General features: G+C 49.5%; 1 protein-coding gene across 1 annotated transcript; it reads right to left on the bottom strand.

Annotated features, from left to right (window-relative positions):
• Positions 1 to 5,926: 5,926 nt before the first annotated feature.
• On the bottom strand, positions 5,927 to 20,693 carry NEIL2 (nei like DNA glycosylase 2). Its single transcript, XM_027087928.1, has 5 exons — positions 20,563 to 20,693; positions 18,597 to 18,736; positions 13,082 to 13,416; positions 8,693 to 8,892; positions 5,927 to 6,990 (listed from the first exon to the last, which is right to left on the bottom strand). Exons 2-5 carry the CDS (start codon positions 18,732 to 18,734, stop codon positions 6,629 to 6,631), a joined length of 1,035 nt encoding a protein of 344 aa, XP_026943729.1. The 5' UTR covers positions 18,735 to 18,736; positions 20,563 to 20,693; the 3' UTR covers positions 5,927 to 6,628.
• Positions 20,694 to 21,419: the final 726 nt, after the last annotated feature.

Raw genomic sequence — 21,419 nt, 5'->3', positions numbered from 1 at the left:
ACTGGCCTCGGTCTCTCGCGCCGCTGCCCGTGGGCTCGCGGGGTGGACTGGCGAGCGCTGATTGGCCTGGGCCGCTCGCACCAGCAAGATGCCGGCCAATCGGCGGCGGGATGTGTCTGGCGTGAGGACCACATCCTAGAAGCTAATTGGAGGGAGAGAAAGAGGCAGGCGAGCGGGATTGGTGCTCCTAATGGGGGCGGGCCTTTGCTTTCCTCTGTTTTCCCAGTGCAGGGCTGGAGGAGCGAACCGAGACTTTGAGAAGCCCCCCGAGGCGGAGCTCAGTGCGTGGGAGGCTGGCTCCGAACGGGCTTTAGCTGAGAGCCCAGCGGGCCAGAGCCCGCTAAGCCCTCCACGTGTTTGTCCTGCCAGGCAGATTAGCTCTTCCGGGACGCGCTCGGCTCAGAGCCGCGCCTCGAATGGGTGCAATCAGCCTGAGGCTTCGAGCACGTAAATTTTGTCCCAAAAAAGGATCTGAAGCGTTTCTACGGCCTATCAAAGGGTGATGTGGAAATTTTTATCTCGATCCTAGAGCACTCACAAGCCCTGGAAAAATACGTGCTACCCCAACCACCAAATCTATTTTAACACCGCAATCAGTGATCCTTTTAAAAATTAAGGCAGCTCTCATCACTGCCTAAAAACCCTGCAGTATCTGTCCATTTTACTCGGTAAAAGCCAAAGTCCCCACGAGGGTCTAAAAGCTCTGCACGAATAGCCCTCCATCCCCATTACGTCTCACCTGCATTTTCAAACCCCTCCCTCCTTGGCCCCAGGACTTGTCTACACTTCCTTCTTCCTGTAATATTTTTCCCCCGGATATGCAATTGGCTAACTCGTTCACCTCCTTCAAGTCTTTGCTGAACCCTCACCTCATTTAGGCCCATCCCATCACACTGTTTTATACTACAGCTTGCCTCACCCTCACCACTGCTGACTCCCCGGCCTGCTCTAGTTTTTCCCGTCCTAGTGTTACTGACTAAGGTCTTTGGACTCTTTAGTCAATAGAAATTGATGAAGCCAGATCAGGAATTCAGGCAAGGCATTACTGGGACTCCAAGGAGTGAAGACAAGTAACAGGTTCCCTTGCTCACTCTCTGAAGGGGGGAGAGCTTGTTCCTTAAATGGGGGGAAGGTAGAGGCAGATCAGTGGGTGGTGGGTGGGGCCGGAGGGGTGGCTTAGGTGGTCTGCCCACCCCTTCGGTGGTACTGTGTGCAGGGATCATGTAGTACCTGCTTTTGTTCCTGGCGCCTCAGAAGTGCCAGTTGGGTTTTGGTCTTTTTGTATCTTATTGTTCAGGATTTGCCCCAACTGCCCACGCAGTTATTTTTAGTCCCTTATAGTTTCTTTGTATTCTGTTGCTCATTTGTCCAGGTGCAAGCACTACAGGAAAGGGTCTCAGGTCCCAGCCTATCTCAGCACTGATCACGTTCTGATATAAAATACATAGTTTACTTACGATGTTTAGTGTCTGTTTTTCCTTGCTAGAATATAAGTTCAATGACGACAGACTTTGTTTTGTTTGCTCACATACCCCCAAGCCTCCAGAACAGTGCAACTCTTTGATGTCCCCTCAGCATTGCAAACTTAACATTGCCCTAACTGGAATCTCTCTCCCATTGAGACTGCTTCTCCTGTGAATGGCACTAACTGCCTCCCAGTTGCCTAATTATAAAATCCAAATGTCATCCCTAACTCCTCCTTTCTCTCCTTACACCTGCCCTTTGTAAGTCATTCAACAGTTCTCTGGAATCCAAGAAACAAACATCTCTCCTCTTAATCTTTCCTCTCTGCTCCAGCGAGGTTCAAGCCCCACCTTCTCTCTCAAACTGTTACAGGTCAGTTTACCATCTCTCTCTCTCTATCCATTCCCATGTAACAGCTTGAGTAATCTCAATCTTTCAATTTTATTTTATAAGGTATTATGATTTTAATTAGCTTAAGGTGAGACCCTGTGGGCTTCTTGACTTTGGTTCCATGAGTCCAGTCTGGCAACACAGAAAAACAGACCGAAGGGAGCTTCACTGAGAACTGACTCATTTACCTACAATTTCTTTGCGTTGTATCTGATGTTTGGTCCTTTTTTAAACTCTGTCAAGTTATAACTTTATATCTCTACTTGCATACTGCTTTTGGCCAGAAGACATAAAGCTAAGAGTTTTAGCACTCCCCTGCCAGTTAAAAGGACCCTGTAGAAAAAACATTCCCTTCTTTCAATTTTAAATTGCACAAAGGAAATGCCTTTCAAGATAAAATCTGAGAATTCTGGCATAGAATAAAAATCCTCCCATCATTTGTCACCTACATTCCCTTTGGATTTCGGCCTCCTATTCAGTCACTCGACAACTCTCAAACCCTGATCCAGCCCTGGCAGCACTCACCACACAGGCCACAGTAGTTCATACCCCAGGACTCAAGTAATTCACCTGCCCTGAATGCCCTTCCTCCGTCCTCACCAAGCTACCTGCCACGCCTTCATTACAGCTCAGGTGGACTCCCCTGCTTCAGGAACCCTCTTCTGAAGCTCCCTGGCCTCTCCTTTATCTGTTCTTCAGATTTAACAAACACCCACTGAGCACCGACAACAATGTGGCAGACACTGGAAATAACAGAGACAAAGTAGGTGAGGTTCCACCTCCCTCCCAAAGAGGGAGAGACAGAAGCATCTGGCACGGTGCTGCTGTTTACTAGGCACAGCTGGAGCCTCCTTCAGCTCCGGAGTGGGGTCCAGGTGCCCAGCCAGAGACTGTGGGAATGGACAAACAGACAGTGACCAGACCATAAACAGTATCACAGTTCTGTCCCACAGCCTCTGCACCAACTGGCCTGGAATAGTCAGGACTTGATCAATTGCTTCTGTATTCTTTGCCTCCACTTCCAACTCAGGACCAACCACAGAAAGCCAAACATGCTCCCCAAACCAATCATATAAGACAGCCCACTTCGAGTTAGTCTGCTTCCAGCATCCCCTTGCCAACTTCCTCCCATCAGAGCACAATGATGAGTTCATTTTTTTTTTTTTTTGATAAAGTTTTCCCCTGCCTGCCTCTGAGTTTCTGCCACATGCAAGTGGTGGGGGCTGATGCCCTTGCTATAGCAGTTCTGAATAAAGGGCCTCACTTGCTTCTTCTTATTTTGGTGGTCTTTATTTCCACAAACCTCAGTACTTCAATGATGTTCAGCGGTCACTCTCATCCTGAACTTTCTGTATGTTAATTATCCCTTGTCTGACTCTTCACCTCACCTTGAACCCCTCAAGGTCAGGGACAGTGTCTAAACAGGGCACCTGGCACAGTACTTGCCACTTAAGAAGTCTCCATTACTTCTTATTAAATATCAGGGCTTGAAATAGGGACTGTACTGGAACTTTTAGAACAGAGACGGGCAGTCACCTATCCAATCCCCCGCCCCCCACCCCACAAAAAAGCACTTTACAATAACCTACTAAAGTGCTTCTAACACTGTTGTAACAAGCCCGCCTCCTCCTACTAGTACAGAAGTTTTCTTGTTTATCATTGTATTCCCAGAACTAGCATTTAGGAGGCATTTTAAAAATATTTATTAGATGGCTGAGGCCACTGAAACCTCACACAAAATTGCAAGTTTTTTACAACGTCAGTAATCATGAAACTCCAGCTCATAAGTAACTCTTTACCCTGGAATCTGCTGAGTCCAAATGCATCACCTCTCTCTCTTCTAAGTGAAACCAGGACTCGCTGACTCTGTACCCCATCCCTCAACTGCAGCCTTTCCTTACGTCCAACAGGCACGCAGGCCACAGGAGTCATTCCCACTGTTCACCTCGCCAGCCCTGTAGATTCTGTACCACCATCCTCTTCTCTTAACCCTCATTCAGTCCACCTCTGCTATCCCTGCCTTTCCCCTTTGCAGAAGTAACTTGAGACTTTCCGCCGAGAGCCTCCTGCCAGGATGAATGATAACCTCGCAGAGGGCTGCAGTAGCTGTGCTTTCTGTTGGCAGTCCACGTTTCCGCTTCCCCGCTGCTTCCACGCGGAACCCAGTCTATGCAGTTCCGATGCAGAACTCATGGTGCGGCCATCAGCGTTTACAACTCAACTGCTAGGTGCTACTATTTTCCCCCAATACAGACTGAAGTCAGAGAAATGATGTCAGCTCCTAAGAGGACAGGGTAGACTGAGGATTATTCTTCCATGTCTTGCTCTATAATCTTTTGTATGGCTTGAATCTTTTGATGTATTTTTTAAAATAATTTTAAACAACTTAAAAAAATAAGGATTCTCCTTTGCCCTCTTGGACTTCTACCGTTCATACCCTGACGACCTTCAACTGTCGGTTCATCCAGCATCCCTCTTTGTTTTTGACCCTAAGCTACTGGAGACTGCTGTACAAAGTTGGAAAACGGAGCGACTACTCTGGTCTCTAGTGTGGCTCTATAACTTCCCTTGAGCCCTAAGCGGCTCTAACTTCCCCTCGCAGCTGTTACAAACCTCCCCACTCCTACTCTGTGCCAGCTGGTTTTCTCTGGGTCTACTTTTCTTTCCCCACCGGAGCCCAGGCATCTCTAAGTGCTGGCGCTGGTGTCTCTCTCCCTCCTGGATTTCCCCTCACCTGATCACACACGAATCCTCACATCACATTCATCCTTTCATCACTCTCCCTCCCTGACCCCCTTTCTCATCTCTTTCAAGGACAACCTTTTTTAAAAAAAACATTTATTTATTTGGCTGCGCCAGGTCTTAGTTGTGGCACTCTGGATCCTTTTTTTTTAAGTTGCGGCATGTGGGCTCTTAGCTGCAGCATGCATGTGGGATCTAGTTCCCTGACCAGGGATTGAGCCTGGCCCCCTGCATTGGGAGCTTGTAGTTTTAACCACTGGACCACCGGTGAAGTCCCTCAAGGGCAACCTTCTTGAAGAGCAGAGCACACTCACTGATCCCTGGGCTCCCACCCAGTCCTCAGCCCCTGCAGACCGGCTACCACTCCACACAAATGGCTCTTGAAGGTCATGACCTCAAATTCGACCAAATTGAGGTCATGATCTCAAATTCAACCAACCGTCAAACTCGAAGGCCTCTTCTCCGACGTGTGCACCACTGGCTGCCCCCCGAAGTTCCTTCCTCCTGTTTTATCTGATCTTCCATTGGCTTGTCTTCTCTTGCCCCTTGAACAAAAGACCTTCTAAAGGTTCCCCTGTGACCTCCATCCTTCTCATGCCGCATGATCGCCTTGTTAACCTTCTCGAACCGACCCTCAGCTGTGAGGAAAGCTCCCAAATCTATACCTGCAAGCCTGCACTTGTGGGGAGCCAGGCCCATTTCCTGGGTGTGTTGTCCCCCCACTTAGGTGCAGGTGCCTCAGGCTCAGCACACAGGGTCTGTCTCCTCACGGAACCTGCTCAGCTCCCGTGACTCTCTGTCTCAATGGCGAGGTGGGGGCAGCTTCCTCCAGCTCTCAGCCACCTCCCTCCCTCGTTTTCACATCCAGCCAGCTGACATGTACGAGCCCATCACCATGGTGACCCTCCCATCTCTTCTTCTTTCCACACCCACGGCTGTTTCTAGTCGTGTCACTGCTTTTCTCAGCAACTGCAACAGCATTTCCCCTTTTCTACCAATCGCAGTGGGTGCCCACCCGCACGCAGGCTGTGATGCCTGTCCAGCCCACCCCTCTCTTGTACTCCAGACCCTGACAGATGTTGACTTACGGGAAATGGCCTGTCTGGGTACCATCTTGGCCCTGAGCTAATGCCTGCCATAAGGTGGCTTTCCCCGCTGTGGACAACTCCCAGTGACTTAAGACAGACAAGTATAAGGGTGCATGTTCACCTTTCTCCCTGCCCTGCTCCTTTTAAATGGATCCATCCGACCAACCCAACAAGTCCTAAACGGCATCTTCACAAAGAGCTCAGTTATGTACAGTGAAAGAACCTTTACTGCCAAATAAAGGTGACAACACAAAATAACGAAAAGCTTTATTTTCATGTCCTGGTTTCTTCTAGGTTTTGCTAACGACCTGGATTCCTGCACTGTTGAGCATGTCAACTGTCACAAACACATCACCTTGGGGAGGAAACAAGTCGCTTTTTTCTAAAGCCCATGGACACACCGGGAAGGTGGCCAGCTCCCTGGTCCCCCCGTTTCCCCTCCTTCTCCTGGCATCTCTGTCCCATGGGAAGGGTCCAGGCAGGAGGCTGAATCCGAGCAACACTCTCCTGTGACTCCCTCCCTCATCCCTGGATCCCTCTTGGGGAACCAAGAAGGATAATTCCCTTTTCCTGGTTCTCAAATGGAGGGACTTAACACCAGCCAATGTTTCAAAACCAAAACCAAACCAAACCAAACCAAACCCCTGCAAAGCGATGCTGGCTCAGCTCTCTTCCACTGGCTCTCGTTTTCGCTGCCCCACGGTCACTCCGGGAGGTTTCCCCTTAACTGCCATCGCGATTTGCCTCATCTGTCAACAGTGGTGGGATTAGATAGGAAGAATTAACCAGAACTAGAAAAGAACAACATCGGACCCTGTGGAAACTGCCTCAGCCTGAACTCCGGTGAGATGAACACCAACAGCACTGGCATCCCGACCCCACTCCCCCAATTCCTGTCCCCAGTCCCAAACCCTGCCCACCACCCCTGTGGCGACACTCAGGCATCACAGTCCCTCAAGGGCAAGGCTCTGAGTAGAAGGGGCCCGAGCACCCGAGGAGGGCGCCACCTGCTCTGGCTCGTCCAGCGACAACCTGGGCTGGCACTGGGGGCACCACCACGTGAGCCTCTGGAAGCCCCCTGGAGGTCCCAGTGCCTCCTTCACAACCTGGTGCCCAGCAGGGCACCACTCCTTCTGGTAGATCTGCGTGTGCTGCTGTCTGCCCTGGAACTTGCCCCGCAGCCAGCCTGCACTGAAGGCCACCACGTGGTCCACCAGGGCCTCGAGGCGCGGAAGACCCAGGAGTGAGCCGGGAGAAAGCGGGTGGATCCCAGCTCTGAACAGGACCTCGTTCTTAATGATGTTCCCTGGAAGGAGGCAGGGAGGGGACAAGGGAAGGAAAAAGGACACATCCATAAGGAAAGCTGGCCACATAATTAACAAAACAGAGCGCAGCTGATACGATGGCAGCGGAGAGCGTCTCAGGAAGATCCAGCGTGGCCGAGAAGCTCTCGGGCAAGCCTCACACTGAATCATCCGGCCCGTCTGCGAAGTAGTTGCTAACACTTACCCTTTAGGTTGTTGTGAAGACAAAATGACATAAAACTCACGCGTGGCCCATGTTACAGCAAAGAGATTAACAAAATGGGCTCCGGACCTGAGTGCCTGGCTGTGAATCCCGGCCCAACCAGATCCCGGCTACCTGACCCTGGTGAATTCCCTGCCTTCTTGAGGCTTCCGTTTCCTGGTCTGTAAAGTGGGGGTAGGTTCCCCGGTTTTCGTGGGCAGTAAATGAGAATTCTCACACACACATACAAATGCTGAGCACTGTGCTGGTACGTAGAGAGGAATCAATAAATACTAGCTGTTATTATTATTTAAAATGTCAAGCATGACGCCTGAAATATAGAAAGTGTTTAGGAGGTACTATTGTATTATTTTCCTACTCCTGCCTCATTTGCTGTGAAGTCAACCTCGACCTCTCCTTCCTGAATCAGTAAGTTTCTTCAAAATGTCCCAACAGTGCACTTTCTTTAACCTCTACTAGGCATTTATCACAGTCTATCTTTAGCTCCAGGGGGCTGAGTCCATGCTTGCTGGGTCACTAAACAACCCTCTCCTTCAGGAGAGAAGGTGAGCTCGGTGGAGGCCAGGCGTTTGGCACGTGTGGAGCAGATGGACAGGTGAAAAGGCTGCTCTTTCCAAGAGCTTCACAGTCACACAAAATTTCTCTCTAAAATTCGCCAGCAGACTACCTGCTTCATATCTCAGCTGTGCCCTTAGAGCAATGTGTCTTTTGCTTTAGTTTCTTAATCTGAATGAAGGGAAAACTAGTAAGTGGCCATCTTGAGGAAGAGCAGTAAGGATGAACCCACGTACCTAGCACAGTGGAGTCACCTGAAAAATGTCGGGTGTTCTGATTATCGTTTGTAACAACAGCCGGTTACACAGCATTTCTCTTGCTAATTTACCCCAAAGGCTGCTCCTGGAAGCCTGTGCTCCTCTGGGTGCAGGGTCTGCGTTTGTTCTACTATACTTCAATTAAAAAATAAATTAGGGCTTCCCTGGTGGCGCAGTGGTTGAGAGTCCACCTGCTGATGCAGGGGACGTGGGTTCGTGCCCCGGTCCGGGAAGATCCCACATGCCGTGGAGCAGCTAGACCTGTGAGCCATGGCCGCTGAGCCTGCACGTCCGGAGCCTGTGCTCCACAATGGGAGAGGCCACAGCAGTGAGAGGCCCGTGTACCGCAAAAAACAAACAAACAAACAAACAAAAAATAAATTAAAAAAAAAAAAAGGATGGAGGGGATGTGATCCCTGCCCTCTAGAAGGTCATGCTCCAATGTGGCTATCAGGCAGACTACGACTGATAATATAATTAGGGTAGGAGAGAAGTTAGAAATGGCCTGATCTACTCCCTCATTTTAAAAACGAGGGAAGTGGAGCTAAGGAGCCCAGGTGATCGTCCAGCATCACTGACACCAGTGGCGGGTGCCAGTTTCCTGCCTCCTGGACGAGGGACTTTTTCATTAGGTCGGTCAGCAGGACCACCCTCTGCCATCAGCCATACCTAAGCCTGAGAAGTATCTCTGGTCCAACAGCGTATAGCAGACGGGCTGCTCCCGGCCCAGAGCTTCCAGGGCCTGTCCTCGATGGAACTTTTCCGACAAGATGTCAGAGGTGGGTCTGACCACCGGGCAAGAGGAGCTCCACACCATCCGACAGTTATAGAAGGCCAAGAAGCCACCCCCGCCGAAGTGCAGGACCAGCCTGGGAAGAGAGGAGAGGTCACAGTGCACAGGGCTGTGACAGCAGCATCAGGTCACACGTGCACACACAGCTCCCACTCCGCTCAGGATAATCTGGGGAAGCTAAGGTCCCAGAGGAGAAAAGGGATGGCTCTGCCAGAATTGTTAAACTCTCACGGCCAAATGGAGTAATTAAAAGAAAATGTCTACTCTCTCCTTTTTTCTGATAATAACAATACGTGTTGGCAGAAGACAACTTGGGACGTACAGAAAAGTCTCAAGTCCAGGAGGTGTGGCTATGGCACAAAGCAGGGCTTGTTAAGGAACGAGGACAGAGAAACTGATGCCAGGTAGGCACCTCTCCCAGTCCCGGGCAAGATCTACCAAGAAAGACACATACACACACCGCCCCCACCAGGGACACAGGAGAAACCTCACGAACCCTGATAAGCAATAACGGGCTACTCTGTGAGGGGAGAGACTCAGGCTGCAGCTGGACTCCAAGACTCACGTATCTGACCTGGGTGGTATCTTATGTGAAAGTAAAGGGACAGCTTGAGAGGAACAGGACTCAGAAAAACACCTACGCATAGTACCTGCGGTAATTACTCAAGGAAAAGTACATCCCAACAGAAATTAAATCAGCAAGGATCTCAAGAGGAGGGGAGATGGAAAGGATGGATGGAAAGATTTGCACTGGACTCTGTCACGTCTACTGTGAGATCCGAGTGGCCTGCAATCATAACAGTGCACCTGTAATCCAAGTGTGAGGAAAGGATTCTCTGAACAAAAAGACACTTATATTAGTGTGTTTTTAATATTAATTAATTTAATTATACATAACTAACAGTGTAGTTAATTAACAATACGGAACTAAAATTCTAAACTATCTCAGCAGACACAAGAGATGGGGTAGAAATGGCAGGAAAGTACAGAAGTAGAAATATTTTAAAGGTCTCATCTCAGACGGAGGGGGGAAAGAGAGTGAGCAAAATACCATTGTTAATAATAAGGGAAGAGATTATTAATTTAATACTATTAAAAATTTGATAGTTATTAACTCAGGGAAAAAAACAGATATCATTTAAAGATAATATTATTACCAAAAGAATAAAGATGAATAGCAGTACTTCCAAATTAACAGAGGTTTAAAAAAAAAAGGAAGAAAAGAGACTTCCCTGGTGGCGCAGTGGTTAAGAATCCGCCCGCCAACGCAGGGGACACAGGTCCGAGCCCTGTTCCGGGAAGATCCCACATGCCGCGGAGCAACTAAGCCCATGCGCCACAACTACTGAGCCTGTGCTCTAGAGCCCATGAGCCACAACAAGAGAAGGCACCACAATGAGAAGCCCACGCATCGCAACAAAGAGTAGTAGCCCCCGCTCACTGCAACTAGAGAAAGCCCGCACACAGTAACAAAGACCCAATGCAGCCAAAAATAAAATTAATTTTTTAAAAAAGGAAGAAATGTGATAAATCCAACAGAAAAAAGAAAACAAGGGACAATAAAACTACAAATGAAAGAAAATCCAAATAGCACAGTTACCCCATTTCAAAACAAGGAGTTTGCATCTGAGTTTAAAGAGATACAAAAGCCTGCTATTTACTGTTTATAGCAAGCATACCTAAAATAAGTGAAAAAACAGACCTACAACTAAGTGGAAAAAAGACCAGGGGGTGAGCCAACCAAACATGGAGTGGCACTGTTAACATCAAAGAGAAGCAGAATTAGGGCTAAAGGCAGAGACAGGGTCCAGGATTGTTTAATAATGAAGCTGCAAAGAACCTTTGAGAGTCAGGGACCCTGATGCCTGGGACCAAGGGCAGCAAAACACAGAAACAAAAACGAAAGACAAGGAGAAACTCTATAAAACCACAACTAGCCTGGGGGACTTCAATGATCCTCTTCCCAAGTTTTGCATATTAAACAAAAAAAAATAAGCAAAGGGCTTCCCTGGTGGCGCAGTGGTTGAGAGTCCGCCTGCCGATGCAGCGGACACGGGTTCGTGCCCCGGTCCGGGAAGATCCCACATGCCGCGGAGCGGCTGGGTCCGTGAGCCATGGCCGCTGAGCCTGCGCGTCCGGAGCCTGTGCTCCGCAACAGGAGAGGCCACAACAGTGAGAGGACCGCGTACCGCAAAAAACAAAAACAGAGAAAAGCTGAGCTATCAAAACAATAACCTGTTCTTAACATTTACAGAATGTTTTTCTTTTTTTGTTTGTTTGGTTTTTGTCAGAATGTTTTACTTTTAATGAACATTCTATCTTCATTTATGTACACAAAACGTAAGCAAAGATCAATTATGTGTTTGGCTGCAAATCTTGATGCCAAAAGTAGAAAATTTACAGGCTGCCACCCTGATCGTAATCCAATAAAAAAAATTAAAACAAAAAAACCCCAAAAAAGATGACCACAAACACTCAAAGATTTGAAAAATTAGGAAATAATCTTCCATGTGGTTAGTATACAAAACTATTAATTATTTGAAAGACCCACAAAGTAGATAAAACTCAGGCAAGCCTAATAAAGAAAAAAAGGGGGTGGGGCAGGCAAAGCAAAATATGCAACATGGAAGGAGTTATAACGTGACAGGAAGAGATTCAAAAATAAGTGAATGACATGAGTTCACTGTGTGGCAATAAATCTGAAGGCCTGCAGGACCAGCCTTGTTAGTGGAAGAGCGTTCCAATCGCCCCGGCTGGTGACCGGGTCCGGAATCAGCCAACGAGCCGAGCTTCGGGGCCATGAGAGGTTTCCTGGGGGTTTCGGGGAAAGCTCTCCTTGCTCATCTGAACTTTAGAAATGACCCTCTCTCCTCTCTTCCTCTTTTCTTGTGTGGATATAAGGCCTGGAACTGCAGGAGTCTCCTGCTGCTGGTCTAAGGACAAAAGCAACATGTGGCAAAGTGCAAAGTCAGGAGAACCACAAGAATGTGAAGCCAAAGGCTTGGACCTGCGTCAACGCCACAGCCCGCACTCCCTCTGAGCTTCTAATGTGGTTGACCCCTGAACAACTTGGGGGTTGGGACACTGACCCTCTGAATAGTTGAAAATCCGCGCACGTAACTTGCAGCCGGCCTCTGTATCCACGGTTCCGTATCCACGGATTCAACCAACCTCAGAGTGAGTCGTGCAGCAATGTAAAAGTACTATTGAAAAAATCCCTGTGTAAGTGGCCCCGTGCGGTTCAAACCTGTGTTGTTCAAGGGTCAACTGTCTGTGAGTCAAAAGAATCTCCTCACCATTCAAGCCAGTCTGAGGTTTTCTTTTTTTCTCTCTCTTTTTTTGGCCTCACCATGCGGCTTGCGGGATCTTAGCTCCCCGACCCGGGATCAAACCCAGGCCCTTGGCAGTGGAAGCGCCAAGTCCTAACCATTGGACTGCCAGGGAACTCTCGATCTGAGTTATTTTTATTGTCCCAAGCATCTTACTGGCCTTACATAATACCATAAACAAAGACTGTAGTTCTGGACATGAAAAAATATATGATTATGAAACTAGAAAAGTATTTTGATTTGGAGGTAGAAGGAGCCTTCTTTAGCAAGATGATAAAACTTAAGAGCTATCAAGGAAAATACTGACCACTCACTACCTACAAACTAAAAATCCTGAATGCCTAAAGGCACAAACACCATCAAAGGACACAGACAGGCTGGAAACACTAGCACCACACATCACAGAGGTTAACACACAAGGTCCGAAAGCCCCTACAAGTTGATAAAAAGTACACAAAAAACTCAGTGCTACCAATAAGAACGTTCATTCTCTTTGACCAGCAATGATTCCTCTGGGAATCTACACTAAGGAAAGAATCCTGAACATGGATAGAGTTTTCTGCACCGATATTCTCCTCAACATGAACAGACTGAAAACTGGGGCAATTCTGTCCCTAAATTCAGAGAGCACTAGTCAAGCCATAAAATGTTGTTCAGAGGCCTCCCAGCCTCAAGGGCTGTGCTTGTTGGGAAAGTACTCCCCGCTCTCTAAGCTGCCAGGTGGTCCCCATCCCTCTCTGGGTGCAGACCACAGTCGACCTGCCATCTCAGTGGGCAGAGGAGCGGGTTCTCTCTCCTAGGCGGCAGGCTGCTGGAGACCACCCAGCTTGCCCGCAGAGCCCGGCCCAGGCCCGCACAGCGGAGCCCTGGCGAACCCCACAGACCCCGCACAGCTGCCGACAGTCACAGCCCACGGCCTGCTCAACCACGCCTTACCTTGGAACAGGGTCTCTCCAGTCACCCCTCTTGTTTGCTTTCTTCGCTCTGGAGAACTCGTTCCCCCAAACGCTGCCAAACAAGCCAAAGCTGACCTGCAGCCACCTCTCAGCACCTCCTGCAGGGGTGTCTCCCCACAAACACCGCAGACCATCACCTCCACTGGGGACAGCATCGTCTCCTCCTGGGGACCGGGAGGACTGCTCAGAGACTTCCTGGTGGTGCCCGGCCTCTTCCTTCCACTCTTTTTGTAGACGCTCTGACAGTGGGTTATTGCCAGGGGACACGACTTCTTCATCTGGATCAAATCTAAGGAATAATTTCTTTCCATGGACCTAGAAAAAGATGAACATGATCTAAGGCTCTGCTATAGACTTATCTGTGTCCTCCCAAAATTCATGTGTTGAAATCAACCCCCAGTGTGATGGTGTCTGGAGGTGGGGCCTCCAGGAGGTGATTAGGTCATGAGGGTAGAGCCCTCCTGAATGGGATTAGTGCCCTTATAAAAGAGACTTCAGTGGGCTCCCTCAACCCTTCTTCCACATGAGGACACAGCAAAAAGATGGCTGTCTACAAACCAGGAAGTGGGTCCTCACCAGACACTGAATCTGCTGGCACCCTGACCTTGGACTTTCCATGCTCCAGACTGTGAGAAATAAATTTCTGTTGTTTATAAGCTACCTGGTGTGAGGTATTCTGTTACTGCAGTCAAAACAGACTGAGTCTTACCCAGAACGGGGAAGACTGGAAGAGGTGTATACAGACATTTATCCTAATGCAAATGTCTCCCCTCTTGCCTCTTCCATGAAACTTTCCCAACTTGAATATCTGGGACTTGCCTTTTCCTTTTTGCTCCAGCCGTGTGGGCACTTAGTACATGGTTTTCAAAGTGATTAGAAGCAAGTGGAAGAATCAGATCAGCAATGAAATAGATGCACGCTAGATGCAGGGCCACCCTAGAATACCTGAGGGGAAATACTCCCCATTTTTTCATGAATTAGCTAATAAGTAAATACTAATTGTCATTCCTGTATTCAAGTCATAATACTTTTTCTTTGTTAGAAATAATCAGCATACCTACACATACACACCACACGCAAACTGACAGCAGCTGAAGACGACCCACTGTAAAATTCTGCAGCCCCCACCGTCCCCCTGAAATTGGATTTGATAGAAGGAATGGCCACACGAGACCTCACAATCAAAAATGACGATCAACACGATTGCAGTAGAAGAAAATGAAAACAGAAAATGTGTGTAAAAGAATGTTCCAGCTGCTGAGTATTCTATCTCCATATTGCTAGTCCTGGCAGGTAATGTGTACATGGCCCGATTCCAGGATAAGCCTGTTCTGCAAGACCCGAAATTCAGGCAGTCTTTCCAAGAATTAAACCCAAAACATCTGGCATTCATAATGGAACTGCCTGTGATATTTTGACCCCCAAAGGTACGTACTTAAAGATCACAGTTCTGACGAGATCTCCAATTTGTCAATTAGTATAAAAGTTAACCACTGGAGCAGTCTTTTGAAGGCCTCTCCCCCAAAGAGGGCATTATCTTTCTAAATAATTCCAGAATAGCTTAACTGCAAATCTGAGCACAGTTGTTTGACGCCACACATCAGAAATGGCTTAACTGAGCTCACATAAAAACCCGGGCAAGGAATTAAGCGGGCATAAGAGAATCTGCTCCAGCCAACACTTTCTCGGTGCAACTCACCCACGCTGGAATAAGGCTGATGAAAATATCTGTCAGATGACCCTCAAGGTCAAAACATTTACCAGGTCAAAAGGCCTAGGTCAGGAGACCCTTGCACCCTTCCCAACAGTGGCAATTTCCGCCGTCCCTCTTTTAAATTCCTCTGACGCTATGGATAGTTCAGTTCTAACTGCTAACTGGGTTTATGCAACGTGCCAGACAGTGTGCTAGGTGCTGAGGGTCACACAGATGAGTGAGTCTCTGCTCCTTCCCTCAGGGAATTCAGGATTTAAAAGGAATGAAGTTCTGACACAGGTTGCAACAGGGATGAACCTACGAAACATTATGCTCAGCAAGAGAAGCCAGTCACACATAGCATGACTCCAAGTATGTGAAATGCCCCCCCAAAGGCAAATCTGTAGGATAGAAAAGAGAGTAAAATGGTCGCTTAGGGCTGGGGGTGGAGAGTTGGGGTGAAAGGGAAAGGACTAATGGGCACAAGGCTTCTTTTGGGGGTGACGAAATGTTCTGAAGTTGATGATGGTGATGGTTGCACAACTCTGTGTCAAGAAACTGAATTGTACACTTGAAATGGGTGAACTGGATGTGATGTGAATTACACCTCAACAAAGCTGTACATATTTTTTAATTGGAGGACTGATATAAAGTCTAAGTATACAGTGGGATTTGATCTCCAGATGTCCCACCCACCCAGACTAGGATGGGACAGAAACATTAACAGGCGGAAAGGACTCAATATTTCCCTCCCACCCCTAATGCTTTCTTAGGCAGCTCTGGAGTGTGTGCTCTGCAAAATGACAGGCTAAAACAAAAGAGAAGATGATATGGGACCAAGTGTGGAGAGACTGCCGGCTGCCTCCCAATATCCCTCTCTCCCCTTCTCCCTACCAACAAATCTACTGATTTACAGGAACGTCAACATACTCAGCTAAAAACCTACGTCTCCCAGCCTCCCTTACAGATGGGGAAGCCAGTGAGATTGTGCAGGAATGGTCAAATGTGGTTTCCAGGAAATCTCTTTAAAATGGATGAACCAGTTTCCAGCTCTCTCCTGCCTTTTCTTCCTGCCTGGAATGTGGATGTAATGGCTGGAATCCCAGCTGCCATGTTATCATCATCATCATGAGGATGAGGGCTAGACCCCAGGGAGAAAAGAGCAGGAGCTTGGGCCCCAGTGATCTTGCCTCACTCCTACACCACCCTGGACCGCCTCCTCTGGACTTCCCATTATGGGAAGGGGGAAAAAAACCTCCTGTCTTGTATAAGCCACTCTTCTGAGTCTGTTATGAGCAATTATACATAATTCCTGACACAGAAACTGGAGAGCTTATAAGGAAGGACAGTGAAGGGCCATGCCAGATAAACAGCCGGCACAGAGTGGAGCCAATTTTCCTCTGCCTCACGAGCCCACCCTGCTCATTCCACCTCCATGTTTGAATCTGTAACTGATTCTCAAACCTGAAATGCCCTTTCTTCTCCTTTTGACCCACTTAAGTCCTCCATCCTTCAAGGTCCAACTCAAGTCCCATCTCCATCATGAAGGCTTTTTCTCCAGGCCACAGGACCTCTTCTATGTCGAGGCCCCCAGCTGGGCCTTAATCACACGCTCCCTTCCTCCATTCATTGCTACCTGACAGCTTCCCATTTAGGGACACAGGTCTAAACTTCCAAATTCAACTCTCAGATCCTGAGAATAGGACCCACGGACAGAGGAACAGAAAGGGAGCCCACTGATGGGGACCCAAATGCCAGGCAGCTCCCCAAGGCCACCTCCCTTAGGCTTCTGGGCTCCCAACACTGACGCCAGCCTTGAGTTACTGGGAAACCAGTGCCCAGATCCATCTCAAGGCTCCCTTGCCTCACATTCTTCTGTCCACTCAGCTATTGAGTAAATATTTTCTGCAAGCCAGCTCTGTGAAGGCAGGTGCTAAGATCCCGGCCACTGGGACCCAGAGGCAAAGGGACATTAATCCTGTCCTGCAAACTCTGCAGGACAGTCTGGACAAAGAGTCCAGGTGCTCTCACGGGAACAGCACAAACCTGGAGGTCAGGGGGCCTGTGCTCCAGTCTCTGTCCCTTGCTAGCTATGTCGGCTTGGGCTAACCGCTCCCCCTCCCTGAGCCCCACCTCCAAATGCAGAAAACACACATGAAGGTGTAGCAGACCTCTTCCAGACCTCTTCAAGTTGTAACCAAGAATGGTTTTATAGCCTGTGTGTGTGTGTGTGTGTGTGTGTGTGTGTGAGTGAGAAGGGCAAGGTGGAAGACAGAAAACTAGTATTTACTGAGCACCTATTATGTGCCAGGGGTGTGTGTGTGTGTGTGTGTGTGTGTGTGTGTGTGTGTGTGTGCGCGTGTGTATGTGCGTGTGTGTGTGTGTCTGTGTGAGAAGGGCAAGGTGGAAGACAGAGAACTAGTATTTACTGACCACCTATTATGTGCCAGGTGTGTGTGCGTGTGTGTGTGCATGTGTGTGTGTGTGTGTGTCTGTGTGTGAGAGAAGGGCAAGGTGGAAGACAGAGAACTAGTATTTAGTGAGCACCTATTATGTGCCAGGCATAAAGTCGGCTTAATTCAACCATTTTAACTGGTAGGTGTTTATCCCCATTTTACAACTCTAGCAGACACTAGAGCTAAGAGGTTATGTAACTTGCTTAGAAACACACAGCTAAGAAGCAGCAGAAACCCTTGGTTTTTCTACCGCCAATTACCAAATGCCTCCTAAGTGCCGGGCACTCAGTTAGGTGCCAGGAATACAATATTGCGCCCTGTTTACTTGTCTCCTCCACTCAACAGGCAGGACAAATTCAGCAGTGAGCATCCAGCAAGAGGTACAGGGTGCCCGGGAAGCACAGCAGAGTCTCTTCTCCAACTCAGAGCAGGCAAGGCAGGCTTCTCAGAGGATGTGATGGCAAGGCTGAATCCAGAAGGAGACCAGGAATTACCATGGTAACATGAAGGGACAGGAATGGGGGTGGAGCTGGGAGAAAAAGGAAGACCTGCCCGCACAGGGGAGCAGCACATCACCATGAAGGACTGTGAGAGGAGCTCTAGATAGTTCAAAATGATTGGAGAGAGATCTGGGGCAGGGTGAACTGCAGGCCAGAGAGGGAGGCATGAGTCAGACCACAAAGAGCTCTGCGAGCCCCTTAGGGCAGGGGTCCCCTAACCCCGGTACCGGGCCGGGCCGCGGCCTGTTAGGAACCGGGCCGCACAGCAGGAGAGGAGCGGCGGGCGGAAGAGCAAGCGAAGCTTCATCTGCAGCTCCCCATCGCTCACATTACCGCCTGAAGCATCCCCCCCACCCCACCGCCCCCGCCATCCGTGGAAAAACTGTCTTCCAGGAAACTGGTTCCTGGTGGCAAAAAGGTTGGGGACTGCTGCCTTAGGGAATTCTGACTCATGCTCAAAGCAAAGATGAGTCAGGCTGAAACCCAGATCAGAAGGCTATGCTCTTTCCTCACCTCCTTGCTGGCCCCACAGAATTAAACACGGTTTCCAAACAAGGTGCACATCAGTCTGTCGGAGTCATCACCACCACTCCAGACGCTGAATGTGAATACCCAGCTCGTGCACATGTATTTTTTATAGTTCCACAGGCCACTGTGCTGCTCACCCGAGGCTGAGAAATGTCAGAAGGGGAGCTGCGTGGACTCCCAGCATGGTCGCCTCAGGCTCCAGGAAGTGACAGCATGAAAAGTCTTGAGATAAATTTAGGGGCGGTACAGGGTGTGCTGATGGAGTCGGCCCGCTGGGGTGAGCTGTGGAACGAGCCCGTCAGAAGATGACGAACTCACCTGGGTGTCCTGCAGCCACAGGGACTGGAAGCCCGCAGGGTTCAGCTTCTTACTGCTGCCCCCTGTCTTGACCACCTGCTGCCCCACGAAGGGGGAGACCAGATGGTGAAACTTCCTCACAGACGGCCCCTCCGGCATCCCTGCAGGCAGAAATGTGGAAAAGAGGCCACTGACTTAGCTGGTTTCTCTAGCACTTCTGATGGGTGCCAAGCTCCACACAGCCGTTTTTTGGGGTATTTTCGCCATCAACTTTAAGAGCATATATGGCCAAAAAGGCAATGTGCTGGGAAGGGGGGGGTCGGATCAAAGAGAAAGCCCCGGTGCAGCAGGCTGTGAGCCAGCTTCCTGAGGACCGTTGCCCCATCCCAGCCCCTCTCGCCTTTCTTCAGGCAGCACCAACAGTGTGCCAGGCATCACACCACAAGCGCCCTCCGCTTTGATCCTGTGGCAGCCTAGACGGGAGCCCACCCTTGTTACTTGTTTCCTGGACTGTGGTCCTAACTCATCTCCAGGCTTTCTCTGTCCTCCTTCTGCCTCCCCAAACCAATCATTCCAGCCCACTGCTGCTGCTTTATCTCCCCTCTTTCAGTGGAGAGATGGTCGAGGTAGAGAAGGCTGTAAGGGACACAGACACAGACGCAGATCCAGCCCTGCCAGGATCACCCTGCTAGTAGCAGCACTGCGTATGTGACAACAATGCAGGGCTCAGAATCATGACAGGTGCAGACACAGGGTCATGTCAGGTCAGATCAGGGAGACGCCACATCCGGCTTACCTAGAGAAGATTATCCCTGGTAACTGAGAAACAGCTGGGGCTCCATTTTAACCGTGATGTAGGGTGACCTGTGACCCCCACCTCTTCCTGCCCAAATCATCCAAGTTCACTGCGAGCTTGTGCGGGAGGCATTCATATGTTTGGGCCTGAGCGCTCGGCACCCCAGCTTCTAAGACACAGAAGGCATTCCCCCCACCCTTACCCTACTTATCCACCTGTTTCCTTACCTGCACAAGACTGCAAGTTATGATGAAAACCCAAAGAACTAAGCAGTTTCCTGGCACAGTGGTAGCTACTGCATTTCAATAATTTTAAGTAATATTTTAAAATCTCTGAAATGGCGGTGCCTCTTACAGTCCATGCTTTCTCAGAGTTTAATTAGCAGCACATTCCATAATATGTATTTTTAATTTGATGGTGCTTTAAACTCACTAAAATGTAGTACAATTGCCCCTAATCAGACCTTCAAGTCACTCGAGAGGCTCTCCTGACAAAACTGCGGGGCTGCAGGAAGACCGGCCACAGTGCAGCCGACCTGAACCTCTACCAGCTCTGCGCCCTGGTCTCTCCAACCGTGGAAGCTTCTGGAAAAGCTCCCCTCTGAAATGCCTCTGATGCTTAAAATCTTTCAACACAAGGGCATGTTTCTTTCTCGGGTTTATTTATGGAGATGGAAAGCTGGGCAGCGAGCTGCCTCTACCACAGCCTTAAAAGATAAGAAGCCGAAGGGACACAGGTCCCTCGTTAACCAAGGGTTAACGGGGTAAGGGGCTGGCTAGCGGACCACACTGACAGAGGAGAGGGCGTCACCGCCGCCCCCGGGAGAGTCTAAAATGCCTGCTTTGCCCAGCGCCTTCTCGGGGTGATGCGGGGGAGAAGCGGGCGCAGAGACGGGACTGACGGTCACTGCAGTAGCCTCGGTCGGGGGGGGGGGAAATGTTAAAAAGTGGTAAACAGCCAAAAAAGAAAGAAAAATTCAACCCGGGCTGCGGGTTTCTATGAGGGACGCTTCTAAAAGGTTCGGTAACTGAGTTTTCACGCCGGTAACAAGGTGACGAGGGTAAAGCTGGGGAAAGCCCTGCATTTCCGACGGGGTAGGTGGACCCGTTACAGCCAAGGACGCGCCGCTCCGCCCCCTCCCCACCCGCGCACGTTCCGCGACGCCGCAGCGGGACTCGTGGCGGGACTTACCGGCTCCCCGCCCGCAGACGCCGGGACCCCAGCGCCTGCGAGGCCCGCAGACCGCCTCCGCGCGGGCCGTGGAACACCCGGCGCCCCGTGTGCGCGCGGGTTGCTCCCGGGGTGCGCGCTTGACTCTGTCGTAGGCGGGCGGGAGAAGCAGACCTCTCACTGGAGTTGGGGAGTGGGTAGAGCGAGGCTCCTCCCTCGAGGGGGTGGGGTAGCTCGGGGCTCCGCCCCCCGGTGAGCGTAGGAGGCGGGGCTCGCCCTGCGTGGGTGGGGTTCGGGATTTCGTTGTCCAAACAGGTGCGGGGCTCTGTCCTGGGAGGCGGGAGCGGGGGGGGTCTCGCCCTTGGGAGAGCTGGTGAAGGTGCGGAGCTCCTCCCCTAAGGAGGTCGCTGGGCGCTGGGCCAATGCCGAGTGTCGCGGCTAAAGGGTGGAGAGAGAGTGAGTCTGAGCAGATGCGGGGGAAGAAGCAAACGCGTTTGGAACGTTTATTGTCTTACGAAGATAGAGAAAATTAAGTTGCTGAATAGGAGAACTTTAGGTGGTCAGGCAAAGGCAAGCCTTTGGTTTTGCTGGGCCTCCGAGCCCGGCGAGGTAATTGTGAAAAGGAAACAGGTTGTCAAGAAATCTCATGAAGTTTTTAAAGGGTGGGATTTTTTTTTTTTTTTTTACTTTATATGATTTGAATATTATTATTTGAATTTTTACCATAAGCAAATTTTGCTTTAAAGGTAATATTAAATTTTTCCAGACAATAAAAAAGATAAAATAGTAGACTATTTTAAAATAAGAATGTTCCATTGTTGTTAATTCTCCAAAGAGGATGGGGAGCCAGCACTTTCCAAGAAGTCAGCAGGGAAGTT

Source organism: Aethalodelphis obliquidens, unplaced genomic scaffold (assembly GCF_003676395.1).
Source record: "Aethalodelphis obliquidens isolate GAN/ISIS:26980383/991018 unplaced genomic scaffold, ASM367639v1 scaffold61, whole genome shotgun sequence".
Classification (NCBI taxonomy): domain Eukaryota; kingdom Metazoa; phylum Chordata; class Mammalia; order Artiodactyla; family Delphinidae; genus Aethalodelphis; species Aethalodelphis obliquidens.
This window is presented reverse-complemented; position numbering and strand designations above follow the sequence as displayed.

Coding starts and splice junctions, on each gene's coding strand:
- NEIL2 (XM_027087928.1), bottom strand. CDS start 18,734: ATGCCGGAGGGGCCGTCTGTGAGGAAGTTTCACCATCTGGTCTCCCCC. Junction 8,893..13,081: donor TGGAGAGACCCTGTTCCAAG/GTAAGGCGTGGT, acceptor CTCTCTTCCCAG/GCTGGTCCTGCACTTCGGCG. Junction 6,991..8,692: donor GAGATACTTCTCAGGCTTAG/GTATGGCTGATG, acceptor GCCTCCTTCCAG/GGAACATCATTAAGAACGAG.